General features: G+C 47.4%; 3 protein-coding genes across 3 annotated transcripts; 1 reads left to right on the plus strand and 2 right to left on the minus strand.

Annotated features, from left to right (window-relative positions):
- The first annotated feature begins 1,941 nt into the window (after positions 1–1,941).
- Positions 1,942–6,532, plus strand: LOC117858542 (homeobox-leucine zipper protein TF1). The gene is made up of 12 exons (XM_034741624.2): positions 1,942–1,974; positions 2,080–2,306; positions 2,740–2,857; positions 3,476–3,670; positions 3,880–4,221; positions 4,303–4,410; positions 4,537–4,722; positions 4,818–4,980; positions 5,084–5,343; positions 5,445–5,540; positions 5,635–6,050; positions 6,161–6,532. Exons 1-11 carry the CDS (start codon positions 1,942–1,944, stop codon positions 6,037–6,039), a joined length of 2,133 nt encoding a protein of 710 aa, XP_034597515.2. The 3' UTR covers positions 6,040–6,050; positions 6,161–6,532.
- A 231-nt stretch (positions 6,533–6,763) lies between these two features.
- Positions 6,764–9,289, minus strand: LOC117857595 (pentatricopeptide repeat-containing protein At1g69290). The gene has a single exon (XM_034740347.2). The coding sequence runs from the start codon at positions 9,065–9,067 to the stop codon at positions 7,049–7,051; it is 2,019 nt and encodes a 672-aa protein (XP_034596238.1). The 5' UTR covers positions 9,068–9,289; the 3' UTR covers positions 6,764–7,048.
- A 410-nt stretch (positions 9,290–9,699) lies between these two features.
- Positions 9,700–11,542, minus strand: LOC117857596 (uncharacterized). Its single transcript, XM_034740348.2, has 2 exons — positions 11,071–11,542; positions 9,700–10,363 (listed from the first exon to the last, which is right to left on the minus strand). Exons 1-2 carry the CDS (start codon positions 11,329–11,331, stop codon positions 9,941–9,943), a joined length of 684 nt encoding a protein of 227 aa, XP_034596239.1. The 5' UTR covers positions 11,332–11,542; the 3' UTR covers positions 9,700–9,940.
- Positions 11,543–17,696: the final 6,154 nt, after the last annotated feature.

Genomic DNA, 17,696 nt, shown 5'->3' on the forward strand with positions numbered 1-17,696 from the left:
ATTTTTTTCTCCAAGGAATTCTACGCATTCACCTAGGATGTAAATGTGTGTAATCTCTAGTATTTCCAAAGAATCCATTACAATTCAATTATGTTGATTTTGGTCACATTCTAGAAATTCTAAACTCGCTTTAAAACATTTCAAGTTGCCTATTGTAATCCCTAAGATATGCAAAGCATTTGATAAGAAATCTAAAATATTTTCTATTTCTAACATTAAGTGAGATATCAAGTGTGATTTCCTTGATTTTATTTTTTATTCTATTATTCACTTTTACCCTCCACCTTCAAACTGCTAATTTTTCATCTTTCTATTATTTATTGCTGTACTGTAATATGTTAGCTGGCTATAAGACAACTAGTATGAGATAATTACAGCACACCTACAACTTTATTCAAGATGTCACCACCTAATATAAATTTTCCTATTTTGCTCACACCTCTAATCTTTATCAGTACATTTGTACTTTGGTGATGCACGGGTAAATGAAGCTATAATTAATTGCTTCCTTTTACTATACCTTTTATGCATGGATGCTTATAAATTGATGAAAATAAACATGAGAACAAAATATAGTAGAGATATCTCCCAACTACTTACCTTGTTTCTCTCTCCTCTGGCGAGCGTTACTATATTATTATTTTATTTGCACAATCAACCAAGTTATACCAGTGTGAGGACCATAAATTGTAACAGTTTACATCCAAGGTGGTGCCTATAAATAGAGGGGAGGGCAAGGGAAAGGCGAGTCCAATGTTAGGAAAGACTAGTTGAAGCAAACACTTCAACAAATTGTAGGTAGTTGAATATGAAGATGAGAATAAGTGGACCTTCAGGAGGCAATCCATCTCTGATGAGGTCTACAAGCGGTATCACGGACCCATCTTTGATGGGTTCTATTGGTGGTATCAGCGACCCATCTTTGATGGGACCTCCTAGTACCAGCGTTGGCTTTTCATCAAAAAAGGTATTTTCTTACTCCATCTCTAGTATACATATATTGTTGGATTTTCTTTCTTGTTATTGAGAACGATTTTTTTACATCTTTACCCCCCTGAAATAAAGGTTTTGACAAGACACAGAACTATAGAAACATATTTTTTTTCTATATTAAGTTTGTTCAATATCACCTTATCATACAAGATATTGTAGTATATCTCTTGGATTTTCCTAGTTTGATACTTTTATTCCTTTTGATTTCTTTTTAACTCACTTCATCTTGTTTTTGTCAAAGTTCATTACATGATTGTTGCTTTTGTCGAGAAGGATAAAGATAATCAGTTCTCCTAATTAATTTGGATTTATCATTTGAAATAACTTCTCAATAATCTATTGTTCTATGATGATCTTCAATCAATCTTTGCTTTTAACATACGGTGGAGTGCTAAATCTACAATTCTTTTATTGTAGTATTTTTTTGGTTGACATTAAGGTAGTCAGCAACTTTGTTTCAGAGCAGAATATAGTACCACATTTATTTACATTTTTGTTGGGGGTCCATAGACCCTTAAATATTTCAAAAAGGCCATGTTTTCAGATATGTAATTGTTGAAGAATAGTTGTGTGGTAGCTTTAATGAATACATATACAACATTAAATGAGCCATACATAGATAAATATCTAAAGAAGAGAAAAGTACAAAAAATAGGATAAATGCCATTAGATCCATCACGGTCCTGTTTGTGAAATATTTCCCTTTTTATTCCTTTTTTGTGCTCTATGTTGAGCCATGTAGTACGTGAAGTTTTGCAAAGGTAGTAATTCAGCGTGATTCAGAAAAATGTTTATTACATGAATATCCAAATTAGTAGAGATGGCCTGCCCACGTGTTTTTTCTATTCTGTATAGGTTTAAGTTAATGGTTAGTGTCTCGGTATAGATGTTTGGAAATATGTAACATGTACAACAGTAGATGTTGAAAGTTCAAGGATCCGAATAACGATGTGGAATACTTTCCCTGCAGTGCCTTCTATTGTATGTTTCTTAAACGCTCGTTGGTACTATGTTTTCAGTTGACCTTTTGGACTATAAATTTTGGAATGGACAAGTTTAGCGCTGAAAATATTGTTGCTTTACCAGAATGATGAAAAGAACCTAAGCAATCATTCTCAAGAACTACATGCAAAAAATGGTCATGGAGAGAGCCATGGTGCTGGTGCCTCTAGAATCAATGAGGTTGACTCGAGCATCTTGATCGGCAACAAGAAAGCTCGTGAAGAGAGCCTTGGTGGTGGTCGGGATGGTCCACAACCAAAGAAAAGGTCCCTACACAGGCTCACCAGCCAGCAGTTAGAGATACTTGAGGGGTATGGTTCCTAGTAAATACATCATTCACTCGATGTTAACAGTGCATCAACAAATTTATTTTTATTTGTTCAGAAATCCCTTTATATTTCTTTTTTTCCCCACCAAAGTGCGTGATGTTGGCGCCATCTTTGATCGTTGTATTATTTATTTATCCAGTGCAAAATTGTGACATTATTTTGATATAAATCTGCTAGATATTTCTTTAAAGAAAATTAATTAGTTTATCTGATATTAAAACTTTAGAAGTTGACTCCACTCATTTAGATTAAAATAAACAGAGTAATAAATACTTTATTGAAAGTGCAAGTGAACCTAATAGCCATATCCTTGAGTTATTTCTAAGACTTCACAAATATTTTCCTTTCCATCAATACCTGCACTTTGAAATATTATTTATCATCTGTCTTGTCTTTATTGTTGTTGAACAAGCAGTTTCTTTAGCGTCTGCGCACACCCTGATGAGAATCAAAGGAGGCAGCTAGCTATTGCGACTGGCCTTGCTTTGCATCAGGTGAAGTTTTGGTTCCAGAACAAGAGAACCCAAGTAAAGGTCTGTTCTACACCATTGCAAGTTTCCATGATAATGACTAGCAATCGCATCATAAAACCTGCTAAGTGCTACTTCTTCTACTTCTGTTCCAAAGTGTAGGTTGTTTTAGTTTTTTTCTGTCATTTTTTGAAAACTTTGATCAAGTTTATAGATTTTTTTTAGAATCTACAATACCAATTAAATGCACTAACAAGATATATTTTATGATGAACTTAATGAAAAATAATTTCATGTTGTAGATGTTAGATAAAACTAACACACCCTAAATTTTATAACGAAGAGAACCCACCCATGTTCGTACTTTCTTTCTTCCTTGTTTGTTTGTAACCTTTTTGTTTCCTTAATATATAATTAACCCCTCCTGTTCATTCAAAAAGAACTGCTAACGACCTGGCTGTACCACTAGTTCGAAGCCAGGATGATTAATGCTAGGACCAATCAATAACACTGGTCATACAACTCAGTCATACGATCCGGTTGTATGTATATTTCCATAATATTCTAGTACCTAATCTAACACCTCGAGTTTCCTGACATATATTTTCGTAATCATACTTAGAGCTATTTCACCACTTGGAATCTCTAACCATTCTCCATTCTGTTACATGACACAAATAGCATTTAAGTGGAAGAGAAGAGAACTACAGGTTGAAAGTGGAGAATGAAATGCTGAGGGAAGAAAACAACAGGTTTAAGCTGGCACATAGCAATGCCCTGTGTCCCAGATGCACTACTGATCCAGGGCAACTCCAGATTCTCAAAGAACTGGAACGGCTGAAAGTGCATAATCAGGTGCTGCAGCAAGAGTTGCAGGTACAGCATATAACTCATTGTCTCAAGTAAACTCTTCATTTCCACTCTTCATAACCGCACTGTAGCGGTGTCAGCTTGCAGCTTTGCATCATATACAGATTATAATTCTTCTCAGAGCGAAATATCATCACAGCTCAAGTTGCAAAATATTCTAAAGTCTGTATCTTGAGTTCCGCTGATGTAGTGATGTTGCATCTTTTCTTTGGCAGATACGTATCAACAATGAAACCTCTATGAGGACTTCACCTACCCGCTTATTCCATCTTGAGTCCTCGTCAGAAAATGTCTTTGTTGTGCAAGATGACGTACAAGCGCTTACTGAAGTAGCCAACAGTGCGACGCATGAGCTTCTCATTTTGGGCGACTCCGATTGCCCTCTGTGGATGGCTGTACCTGGTGGTTCATTCGAAGTACTGAACAAGATGGCCTACACCCAGACATTTCCTGGGCAAATCAGTGTCGGTGCCATTGGATTCAAGACAGAAGCTACCCGTGCCAACGCTGTGGTCATGCTGGGCTCCAAAAGTCTTGTGGAATATCTAATGGATGCTGTGAGTGGGTTGTTGATACTGAATACCGTTGTCGATTCAGAATCTGAATGCAAATCTGAACCCAGTTTGAAATGACTGCAGGAGAGATATGGCACCTTCTTCCTTGGACTCATGTCCGGTGCAACGACTACCAAGGTGTACAACTGGCCTAAGAATAGCGAGGAAGGCTACGAAGGAGCTATGCAGCTGGTAGTATGAATTGTTGCTTCATGAATTAAGCAGAGAGAAGCAGCTCACAGGCAAATAAGAACCGTCCTCTTAGGCTCTTAGCTGTTACTCACAGACTGTCTTGTTCTTTTGCATTGAAAACGACAGCTGACTGTCGAGCTGGTGTTCCCATCGCCCCTGGTGCCGGCTAGGAAATGCACCTTCTTGCGCTACTGCAAGAGGCTGGAACATGGAGCCATTGCTGTCGTCGACGTTTCTTTGGACGGCGGTGCCAAGTGCCGCAAGATGCCATCAGGAATACTGATTCAGCCCATGAGGCACAACAGCTGCAAGGTATGACAGCTAGGGAAAGGCTCGAAATTAAACTTTACCTCATTATGGCATTGTACCACAGCCATGCTTGATCTGTTCCCAAATCTTCTTTGTAGGTCACCGTCATCGAGCACGTTCGAGTAGATGGTGGTACTCATAACCTCTTCCAGCCAAGCCTGAGCGGTCTCCTCTTCGGCGCCAGGCGCTGGGTGATGAGCATGGCGCGACAGTGCGCTCGACTCAGGGACGTATTCCATGTCACCAACTGTGCCCTGAACGGTAATGGCAGCCTGAAAAAAAAACTGATTACTATCTGGCACTCTCACTACCAAACTTGAATCAGAGAAACAAACATACATCCTTGCGTTGTGGTGGGTTTCAGTTACTGCAAGGGGGAGGAAGGCCGTCATGAAGTTGGCAGACAATCTGCTCGCCGACTACACCAGCAGCATCTCCGGCCTCCCTGTGGATGCCTGGAGCGTCCAGTGCGGCGAAGGCACGGAGGAGGACGTCAGGATTGTGTACAGAAGGAACGACGACACCAGCAACACCGCGGTCGTGTGCGCGAGCGCGACGTTCCTGCTGGAGCTGCCCATGAGGAGGGTGTTCGACCTGCTTAAGAATAACTTGCTGCGTATCAAGGTATGTCAACGGACACAGTCTCTCACAGAGCACATGGCAACAAACAACACAGCCTCTGTCGGAACTCAAGTAACGTGTGGCCTACCGATGGGTGATGGCAGTGGGATGTCCTGGTGAATGGAGGCTGCGTGAAGGAGGAAGTTCGTGTCGCCAATGGCGTCGGAAGTGAAGATGCTGTCTCCATCCTGCATGTCAAGGTAACAGAACATCACCAGACACTGACACTGGATGCAGTTTCATTATCTCAGACTTGTGATTTCATATCTCACTCGAGTATTTGCAATTGGTCAGCATGGCAGCGGCACAAACAAGGAAATCATGATGATCCTCCAGAACAGCTGCTACGACGCATCTGGGTCATTCATGGTCTACTCCTCTCTGGACAAAAACGTGATGGAGATGATCACGAGCCCGGGAGGCGAACATGCGATAAACAACATTTCCCTCTTTCCCGCCGGCTTCTCCCTTGTTCCCCTCCCTGACCCTGCGAACTTAGGCGCCCCAATGGGAGAGGCTGGAAGAACTATGATGACTGCAGGGTTCCAGATTCTGATGAAGCTGGCCCGTGGGACTGGCCTGTGCCCTCGGTCAGTGTCGTCAGCGATCAAGATCATGTCAGAAAAAATTGCGACTATCAAAGATACGCTGTTGAACAGCCACCCTGTTTTCTACAAGAGGTTCCCGTCTACCAACTAGATAGTAATAAGGTACTCCTCTTCATTGATGTTTATTGTCATGTCAAACTTGACTAATGGCGGAGCCACCTCTTCTATAGGAGGATACTAAATTTGCAGTCACCTCTTGCTGTTTTCCGTAGGGAGAAAAGGGAGGTCCAATGCTTGTAGAGGCTGCTGTTTAAATCAAGAAATTTGAAAGGGAATCCACCAGCTTAGATCACCTGCATTTCTCCCGGCAATACCATTTACTATATTATTAACTTAGTCCTCGTTCCTCCTATTATGAAGCGGAACTGCTCTTGTATCAAGAGCCTGTAATAATGTTTGATGACCAAAACTTGTGTTATGTGGACCCGTCATGTATGCTATGTTAGAACCTTAAATTACTTTGGTTTGGTATATGCATGCTATGTTAGAACCTTAAGTTACTTTGATTTGGTATGCATGCTATATTGGAACCTTAAGTTACTTTGATTTGATATGCATGCTATGTTAGAACCTTAAGTTACTTTGATTTGGTATTGTGTGATAACTTTCTGCTCATCTTGTAGAACACTTGTAATACTGGCAGTTGACCAATTTTGAGTCGTTGGTTTATATGCGGGAGGTCCATAGCAGCAGAGCAATGTTAGAATCTTTACACTAGTAATACTAGAACGCATGGAGCTGGAGCGCTGGATCATTGCAGGGGAAGAATCTTTACACTAGTAAATAGTAATACTAAGAAATGCAATACATGCAAATTATTTCAAGAGAAACTCGTTATTGAGACATTTCAGTAATACATGGTCTGGAGTCAGAACTGGACAGGCCAGTATAAATCTATGAAGTACGAAGTAAACATATATTCCTATAAATACCACAGAGAACACAAGCGCACCAATTTATCTAACCTTGTTACAAGCTTATCACAGCCAAACAGTTGCCTTACTTAGCCATCTCTAAAGATCCACAGTGTTTGCTACAGCTTCCTGAAGATGATGAATTCAGCCATAACACATGATAGGTTGATAACTGAGGTTGCGGTGTTATGTATTGAGACCAGCCCAATTTTTGAAAGCTACCAGGGCTTCCATTTTCCTGAAGTTTCGCTTTCTTAGCTTTGCCACTTTCAGTTTCTTGTGGGTTTCCATGAATGCTTGCTTGTACCTCCATTTATCAATAAATATTTTGAACTCTTGCGCCTTGTCAATCACCTGCATTGCCATATCAAAGAATCCTCCTTTCACCAAAGCATATAGAAAGGCATCAATCAACTCGTGGTTGAACTCAGCCCCCTTCCTCCTCACTTCTGTCCATAGTATGAGCACATTAAAATACTTCTCAGCTGAGACATACCCATTGATAAGTGAAAGGTATGTCTGATTATTTGGTTCAAATCTAAGGAACACCATCCTTCGGTATGTCCTTTTAGCGTCCTCTAACCTCCCTACCTTGCAGAAAGCATGTATTATAGAGTTCCAATCATGTGTAGCAATCTCTATTCTTGGGTCATCAACCACTGAGTCCAAGAATGAAGCCATGAGGCCAGGCCGGTTGTTCTCTGTCAAGCCTGTCATTATAGTGAGGTAACTCGACCTAAGTTCTGGTAGTCTTGCCTCCCTCATGTCCTTGAAAAGAGCAAATGCAGACTGGAAATCATGGGCTGTCATGGAAGCGTCGATAAGAGCATCATAACTACTAGCATCAAGTTGAAGCCCTGCTGCACTAATCTCTGCCACAAGCTGTGCAGCCTCTGCAGTCTTCTGCTCCTTGCAATATGCTTTCAAGATCGAGGAGTACACACCAAGCCCTACAGAAGCTCCTTGAGCAGTCATTTCATCGAGTATGCTATGAGCTTTGTTCAATAGGCCAAGTTCAACACAAGCGTTGACAATCCCAAACCCAACAGAATCCTCAACGGACATAGGTTGTTGAGTGAGCTCAATCTCCTGTGCTTGGATGATCAACTGACCTAGTTCTCTAATCCTCGCATGATCAACAAAGCACTGAGCAACCTCACTATAGGTTTCCGGATCGAATCCATTTCCATCCGCAACTCTGAGCTCCTTCACTGCACGGAGAATGAGTGATGAAACCAACTCGAAGCTTTTGGATTTTAGGTATCCACTGACCAGATTCTTGAAAAATCCTTTCTTGCTGAATCCCAAAGCGTCAAGCAATGTATCAAGCTCATCAACCCGGCTGGGAACACCTCTCCAAGCATACAAGAAGGCGAGGGACCCAAAGCTCTCTACGTCTGGCGAGACCCCAATGGCTGACATAGTCTCCAGGACCCTCTCAGCATCTGCCACCGAACCAATCCTGCGGCAGCAACCAGCAAGGACAGCATTACAGGCACCAAGGTCAGGGCGCATCGCCGCCGCCTCAGCAGGAGCCTTCTCCCCCACCACGAGCTTGCAGGCTTCGTCGAACACCTTCAGGAACGCCGCGAAGGCGCCCGCGTCATCGCGGGTGAGCTCGATCAGAGGGTGGCCCCAGACGGAGAACGCCGGGAGGCGGCGCCCGCAGCGCAGCATCGCGCGCGCGAGCGCCAGCGCCGGCGCGTTGGAACCCGCGGCGGCTAGCGCGGAGAAGAGCGCCCCGAGGGCGGGCTCCGGGACGGGCGCGGCGTGGGGGCTCTTCTCCAGCAGGAAGACCGCCGCGGCGAAGGCGCGCTTGAGGCCGAGCCGGTGGTGCGCGGCCGCGGCGCCGGCGAGGTGGGAGACGAGCGCGGCGGCGGCGCTGGGCGAGGGCGGGCGGGAGGACGCGGCCAGGGACTTGAACGCGAGCCACGCGTCGTCCGAGCGGTCCTCTGCGACGGCGGCGAGGAGGTCGGACTCGAGCGCGGCGGCGTCCGCGACGGCGATAGTCTTTCTGGGGACGGCTTCATGGGCCGGGGGTGGGGGCGGCGGCTGCGGTTGGGGCCTGGGGCGCGGCGCGAAGACGGAGGGCTGGAGGAAGGAGTAGATGGTGGGGATCTCGTGGGGCTCGGAAGAGGAGGAGGAGAGGGGCCGGGCGGTGAGGTGCAGTGGTAGCCGGCGCCGGAGGCGGAGTAGAGCGCGCATTAGCGGAGGGTTTTGCCGTTGAGGTGTTCGACCGTTTGCCTAGGAAGCGAAAAGCCGAGGAACAGGATGGGACTAGAGTGAACGGATCGAATGAGGCATCAACACGGGAACCGTCCGATTCGAATTTAGGCGGCCTGGATCGAGAGGAAGGGATCGCCTCGGCCCTTGAGGCTGGAAACCGCCGTGATGAGTTGAGGATGCAAATGCAACGGCGGCGGCGCTGCCGTGACGAGGGAAAGATCAAAGATGGAACGCCGGCGCCTCGAAATGCGTTCTTGCCGCCACGCGGCAGTTCTCATTTCTATGAACAAAGCGACAGGTCAAGCTGATCACATTTGCTACTACAGTTCTTTGAAAGGTTGTTCTTTCCACTTACGAGGTTCCGCTTCATGTTCTGGTGAAATTGAATGGTATCGCTGTTCCCGTATGTTTTCTTCCCCATTATTAGGCATTGGAGATCAGAAGCAACAAATCAACAAACCTAAACTCTAGAATCACGTTTGCGCTTAAGATTTGTTACAATGAATAATTATATGTAAAACAAACAGTCACTCAACAAGACCTTGAATGCAGCATTTTTGCATGACGCAGCAAAACTTGACAAACGGCACATCACAACATGGTAACAAGACTAACAGTCAATGCAGCTTTTCATCCATGTAACACGCAGTAACAAAGCTCCAGTGTTTCAGCAACAGATCAACAAGCGCAACAGTAGACAAGGCATGTATCAAATCTCTTGGCACAATATAGTTTGCTCTCCAGAAGGATACAATAAATAGGCCCAGCCCCCAGCACACAAATCAGCTACTATGACAACATATTATGCGATCAAAACTGCAACCATATTGGGTGCAAGCAAAACCCATTTAACTAACACCTTTCCGCCAACCTAGCAGACACAGCCCTTAGCTTAGAATACACTTTGCCAGCAGGAGAACCCAAGATGAGGCTGCAAAGTGAATCCCGGGCAACCTTGATGTTAACAAAGGATCCAAGTATATGGATCTTTGTATCAGCGATAACAATGCGGGTCCTGGTAGAGTTCTCGATGGCGTACTTGGTCTTGCCTCCTTTCCCTGATAGGCGGCCAATAGCACGTGACAGATGCTCCCCTCGAAGGGTTTTCACATCCTTGATCTCAAAGGAATCCACATACAGGTCATCAAGACGCAGCAGGGCGACAGCATCGGCAATGTCAAATCCAAGCATAAAAGCATGCACAAAGTCCGCGCATTTCTGAAGGTTGCTCACATCTGGTGTGTCTTTCCTTGTTTTCAGCTCCACCCTTCTTGCCTGGAACAGTTAACAATTTAATGAGTTTGCCAGATAGGAACTTAAAGCATTCAGTGTATGGAAAAAACAACCGAATCATGAACACAATGGAAATAGGCACAGCCCTATGTTTTTAGAGAGGGGTAATATATCAACCATGATGCCGCAGTCCCAATTTTGTTACTGCAAACAGTTTCGGAAGCTTTAAAACATTGTAATAGCAACACAAACAGAACATCCTTCAGTCAATTACAACTCAGTTTAGCACAGAACCCATGTGCTATTCTTGTGATTTGGAATTGCTCAGGTGACAGATAGAAGCATTGTTAAATCAATTATCGTGTTAAACTATTACTTCTAGCAAGGCCACAGTTCTGAACTGAACTAAAGGCTTAATCAAGCAAAACAGGGGAAGTAATCAAGCATTAGATTTCGAATTGCTTGCTTCAATAACCAAACTCTGTAGTATCTTTGTATAAATGATTAGATGTTCGCGAAGCTTGGGTTAATGAAAAATTCTAAATTACAGAGATCTTTCAACAGTCCCAGCTATTCATTCAACCGATTAGACCATAGGCAAAATTCTGCTTCCAAACATGCAGCAGATCACGATGCATGGGAACCTATAACGTGTATAACTAACTCAGAATTTAACCGAGGATGCAAGCTAGGCTTTTGTGCTCAAATATAACACGGAGTGAGGAATATGAGGCTGGCTGATCCCTTACCTTGATGTTCATGCGGATGTCGACCTTCATGTGCTCGTAGACGGGCGTGTAGATCTCCATCCAGCAGCGCTTCAGCGGCGAGAAGCGGTGCGGCGGCACGGGCACCTTCCGGAACTGGGGCCTCCCGCCGCTCATCTCGCTCGGCATCAGAGCATCGAACCGCGGCTTCTCCACGGCGCCCGACCCCGCCGCATGGTCCACCGCCATCTCCGCGGAGGAACCCCCCGCCGCGGCGGCGGTCGTGGACCTTTCGACCTCCATCCTTTCGCTGTGGCGGCGGAGGCGGGAAGGGGGCAGAGGTCTCAAGGGAGGCTAGGGTTCGGGGGTCGGGAAGCAGTCGGAAGGGGAGAGAGGAGAGGTGCGAGAAGAGGCGACGAAGGATGTGCGAGCGCGGGCCGCCGGGAGAACTAGCGGCGCGACGCGACTCGCGAGCGTGCGAATCGGGGGGAGGGGGAAGGGATTTAGGCTAGGGTTTGGGGGAGGTCGTCGTCTTATATACTGGACTAATTGGGCCGGCTAGTTGGGCTGTTGTATTGGAGTTATGGGCTGAATTGCTTGGTGGACCGGGTTTAAGAAACCCATGGGTTTACGGGTTCCGGTTCCATGGTCCCAGACCCACGCCCGCGAACCCAATGGATCTGACTTTTTACCCATTAACAGATCCATGGGTTTAGAAATTAACCCACGTCCATACTCTAATGGAGAAAAACCCATCGGGTGTCGGATTTTGGGCACTTGTTGCCATCTCTAGTCACGCCCTCAACCCCTCGCCAGTCGTTACCGCCACCTCGCAGTCACAACTCGCCGCTCGCAGCCACCGCGAATCCTAGCATGGTGTTGCAATCCGACTCCAATGAAGATGGCCGGTAAACTTCCTCCTCCTCTCCATTAACCATTCTTGCAGCTTGTGTTACAAAACCCGCAGCCGGTGACCCTTTCCGAAGGGGCTCATCCGACGCTGACCAAGCATCGTTGGAAGTGAAAGAGAAAGGGAAGGATGACCACGGCCCTCTCCTCAAGCTGGTGCTTGAGTTCTTGCACCGCCGCCTCTTCCTGTCCAAGCTCGAGGCTCTCCTCCATCGCCTACCCGTGGTGGATCCCCTTCAGATTTGCTTAGTTAACCATGATTTAGCCGCATGAAACGCGACGCTCATGCCTAACCGAGTAAACCCGAAGTGCCGTCGGATTTCATCCGATTTAACCACTGAACAGGACCGAATAGCAAACCCACACGAAGGTGAGCGGTTCCAGAGAATACAACAAGTCCACCGAGTTAACAAATTAACCATTTAGTTTGACCGTAAAAACAACATCAGAGTTTTACAAGGTTCAGTGGAAAACAACAACAAAAAGGGTAAAGCGACTAGCGGAAGCGAACTCGTCGGGGTCGGACATCCCTGGTGAGGCCAACCGGGACGTCAAAGATCCCTCTCCTCGCCGTCCGAGGAGGAATCCCACTCAACCGTCCAACCCGGAGGGAGTTGGGGCGGCTAAGTGCCAGCAGAAGGAGGCTCGGAGGCAGCAACTTCACCTGAAAAGAAAGAGCCACAACAAGGCTGAGCTACTAAGCTCAACAAGACTTAACCGACAGGGAGCGCTCCAAACTACTTCTTCTAGACATGCAAGGCTTTTTGGCTGAGGGGTTTGTTTGCCAAAAGCGCTAGATGTATCCCTTCTTTCAAGTTTTAGCTCCAGTTCTAAGTTCATTATCCGGTCTAAGTTTGCAACCTATTATAAGCAAACATAGAACCAACCAAAAGGTATATACATCATCAACAAAACCATGTCATCATCAGATTCCTTATTTACTCAGGGTGACATAGCGATCAAGCAGTCTCAACTGTGAGAGGCAGACGAATCGATTCGGGTTTCTTAACCATGCATGGCGAACCTAATCTCACGACATCCGCGCACCACTAGGGCCGCTTCCTATGTCGGCCGTCCCCATCAATTCCCAGGCGCGTGTCAGGTCCAAACTTCCCTTGGCATGCAATGCTCCACAGTCCCGGCCTCTGCCGTACTGTGACCGCACTTGCACCCACATGATGCACCATGGGAACCTCGTTCCAGGGACAGCAGGGGTATAAGCCACGCCCTAGTTCAATCAGGTACTAGGCTTCCCCATCCCATACTAGGTATGAGATTAGTACTTTCAAACACTTGATCACGAACACCACCACTGTCGGGCCTTAGCAAGTTGCATAGACAGACGGGGCGATCAACCGACCACCAAAGAGTTACCTCAAACCCTGCCCCGTCCATCGTCCTTATAGTTGTAACAGAAGGGTAAACATCCAACTCCTACAACTCGCGAGTGACAGGGAATCACTCGGCTTTTACCGTTTCCTATTTAAGCAAAGCATCTACTCGGTCCAACAGCTAGTGTTCAGATCAAGGGAGCTAAATTATGCATCTAGGGTTCTAAACAACTCCTATACGTAAATGCACAAGCATGTTAAAGAAGGCATGCGCAAGTTTGGTAAAACACAGGGGATTCATGCATCCGGGGCTTGCCTTCGAGCAAGGAGGAAGGGAACTGCTCGGCTTCTGGGGGCAGGAACTCAGCTACACCGTCGTCTTCTGGCGCCGGGTGCAGCTCGTAGTAGCCGTCGGCGAGACGCAGCTCTACACGAATGCAATGCATTAGTTAGCATAGACGGTTATTTCAGCAGCAACACTTGAGCCCAGAAACTTGCGACAAGTTACAGGAGGGTGGGGAGGTTCAATGGAGTTGATGGAGATCAAGAGGTAAGGGTCGGAGGGAAGGAACTTATGATCTGACCCTTAATCTAGAGGAATAGATGTGCTAGGGGTCCTCAGACTTAACGCTGAGAAGTCCCCAAGTTTTACACATACACCCTCGGTTCAAGAAAAAGATACAGCTGAGCCCTCGGGCGAGGCGGAGAAGGGTCGGCGGAACAGACAGGGTCGGGCGAGACGGAACCGGGGTCGGGCGGATGGGAGGGGTCGGACGAAGCGAACAGGGGTCGGCAGCCTACCTTCGTCTTACAGAGAAGGCTTGGGGCGGAAAGGACTAAGGGCTTGGGACGGCAGCGAGAAGGTCCGGCGGTATTCCGGCGGCGGCGGTGCTTCTTGTGGATCACAAGCAAGCTCTCTGGCAGCACTGAAAGCAGTGGCTGGCGGATCGGGGAAAGCGGTGTTTGCGCGGAGAGGGGAGTTCCTCAGACTTAGGTGGTGGCGCTGTGAGTTCGAACAGGGAGCAAGAGAGATGGCAGCTAGGGCAAGGGGAACTCCGGCGGGACTTCTGCATTCCCTTTTATAGCGGCGCGGAAGCAAGAAGGAAGAGCGGCGCGAAGGCCAGGGAAGAAGCGATGGAGTGCTCTGCCCTGGCGGCGATTGAGCGACGAGGGCAGTGGAGCAGGACTTCGGGGATGACGCCGGTGGTCATTGGGTACTGACATCAGGGCGGCGCAGGCGCGGGTTTGCCGGTGGTTGATATTTGGCGGAGGCGGGCGTCGTCGTGCGGTGGATCTGATGGAAGTGACGGGGAAAACGACGCTAGGATCGAGGGCGCTCAGGTGAGAAGACAGGCGGCTGCGGGCACGCGGGCGAGCGCGGAGCAACAGGTTGTCGGGGCGGCTTCTGACAGGGCGGGAAAAGGAGCTGTCGCTGCTGCGGTCTGGGTTGGCGGAGGAGGAATCGTCGCGTAGCGAAGACCGGGGCGGCGCGACTGTGGCGAGGTGACGGAAAAGACGGGCGGCATCGGGCTCTGCGGCCGGGATCTGGCGATGTGATGATGGGCGCGGGCAGCGAGGTGCTGCAGAAAGGGTAGCAGGGGAGCTTCCGCGGCGATTGGGGAGGGGGCGCGAGAATCCATCCGGTCATGGGCCGAAGACGAGGCGGAGCGGCGGGCGTCGGAGGAGTTGAGCCACTCGTCGAGGGAAAACTGAAGCGGGCATGCAACTCAAGTGCGCCTGTCGCGGGAGATCTGGGGAAAAGATCTCGTGGGCCCACCAGTTAGTCTCGGTGGTCCACTGCTCGAACTGAAGGGCGATGCTGCGGGAGGGCTTAGAAAGATCCGACGGTGGGGTGGGGGTCGGCGGGGTCGGAACTGGGGACCACGGCGAGGGGTCGGATCGAAGGGGTCGGAAGATCTGGAGGTTGAACACTTAGGCTTTGGAAAAACTGAGACGGTGATTAGGGACTCGGATCAAGATTGACGCGAAGGATTATCATTCGAGGCCGTTACACTACCTCTCCATCTCAAGTTGTTATCATCGTCAGCTCCTCCAACATGCCCAAGTCGAAGACTGCCACGAATGGCCACTAAGTCAGGGCCATAAACTTTTCTCTCTCCCGCTTGGGACCAGTTTAATGGTGTCCGGCATCTCCGTCCGTACAATGCTTCAAAGGGCGCCATCTTCAAACTGGCTTGGTAGCTATTGTTGTAGGAGAACTCCGCCAATGGCAAGCACTTATCCCAATTCCTGTCATAGTGGATGACACAAGCTCTTAACATGTCTTCAAGGATTTGATTGACTCTTTCTGTTTGACCGTCGGTTTGAGGATGATAGGTTGAGCTACGGATGAGTTTGGTGCCCATGGATGCTTGTAGCTGTTCCCAAAAACGTGCTACAAACTGAATTCCTCGATCAGAGATGATGGTCTTAGGCACACCGTATAGGGAGACTATACGGTCAAGGTACAGCTCTGCATACTGTTTGACTGTGTGTGGTGGTGTGGACAGGAAGGAAGTGGGCGTTCTTGGTCAGACGGTCCACTATAACCCAAATGGAATCATGTCGCTATGATGAAAGAGGCAGTCCGACAATGAAATCCATGCTGACATCTTCCCATTTCCAAGAGGGAATAGGTAGGGGTTGTAAAGTACCTGCTACCTTTAGATGACTGACCTTGACACGTTGGCAAGTGTCGCACTCTGAAACATATCGGGCAATTTCCTGTTTCATTCCGCTCCACCAGAAAGTTTGACGTAGATCATGGTACATCTTATTGCTGCATGGGTGGATTGAGAATTTGGAGAGGTGAGCTTCATCTAGGATCTGCTTCCTCAAGTTGGGGTCGGCCGGTACAACCAATCGGTTTCCATAATATACGCTTCCAGTTTCGTCCTGTCGAAACTGCTTATATCCTTCATCTTTTAAGGAGATCTTCCTGATGATTCGCTTTACTTCCTCATCCTCCACTTGTGCTGACCTTATTTGGTCCTCTAAAACAGAGTTAAGAGTGATATGGCCGAGGGTTCCATGAGAAACAATTTCCAATCTGAGTTTTCCCATCTCATGACACAAGGTTTCGGTGAAGGTTGTTGCCAACAAGCAGTTACAACAGGGCTTGCGGCTAAGAGCAGCCACGACATTGGCCTTGCCGGGGTGATAGTGTACTTCCAAATCATAATCCTTTATCAACTCCAGCCATCTTCTTTGGCGCATGTTGAGGTTGGCTTGGGTGAAGATATACTTGAGGCTCTTGTGGTCGGTGTAGATGTTGCAGCGGGTGCCCATCAGATAATGTCTCCATATCTTTAAGGCATGAATCACTGCGGCCAACTCAAGATCATGGGTCGGGTAGTTCAGCTCATGAGGTCGTAGCGCTCGTGAGGCATAGGCAATGACTCGGTTGTCTTGCATAAGAACACACCCAAGTCCAGTGCCAGAGGCGTCACAATACACGTCAAACGACCTAGAGGGGTCGGGTTGAGCCAAAATGGGGATGTGGTCAGCAAGTGCTTCAGGGTCTTGAAGGCTTCTTCACACTTGTCGTTCCACACAAATCTGACCTCTTTCTTTAGCAACTGTGTCATCGGCTTAGCTACCTTGGAGAAATCCGGTATGAAACGCCGATAGTAGCCTGCCAGTCCAAGGAAACTTCGGATCTGGTGCACTGAGGCAGGAGGCTTCCAGTCTATGACTTCCTGTACCTTGCTGGGGTCGACGGCTATGCCATTCTTAGAGATAGCATGTCCTAAGAACTTGACACTATCCAACCAGAACTCACACTTGGAGAATTTGGCATAGAGCCGATGGTCTCTCAGCCATTGGAGAACTATGCGAAGATGGTTGGCATGTTCTTTTTCGCTCTTCGAGTATACCAAGATATCATCAATGAACACCACTACAAACTTATCCAACTCGGGCATGAACACCGAGTTCATGAGGTACATGAAGTATGCGGGTGCATTGGTGAGTCCAAAAGACATGACCAGGTACTCGTAGAGTCCATATCTTGTGGAGAAGGCAGTCTTAGGGATGTCACATGATCGGATCTTGATTTGGTGATAACCTGAACGAAGATCGATTTTGGAGAACACTCTAGCTCCAGCTAACCGATCAAACAAGACATCAATGCGGGGGAGTGGGTACTTGTTTTTGATAGTGGGCCTGTTCGCTTCAGCTTATAAGCCGGCTGAAAAGCTGAAACGGCTGATTTGTTGTGAGAGGAAAACACTGTTTGGTGGCTGATAAGCCGGCTGAATAAGCTGAAGCGAACAGGCTGAGTCACCGCATTGAGAGGTCGGTAGTCTACACACATGCGTAGACTGCCATCCTTCTTCTTCACAAACAGGGCCAGGCAACCCCAGGGTGATGCACTGGGTCGGATGAAACCTTTCTCCAACAGATTATGCAACTAGGTCTTCAACTCGG

Source organism: Setaria viridis, chromosome 5, assembly GCF_005286985.2.
Source record: "Setaria viridis chromosome 5, Setaria_viridis_v4.0, whole genome shotgun sequence".
Classification (NCBI taxonomy): Eukaryota; Viridiplantae; Streptophyta; class Magnoliopsida; order Poales; family Poaceae; genus Setaria; species Setaria viridis.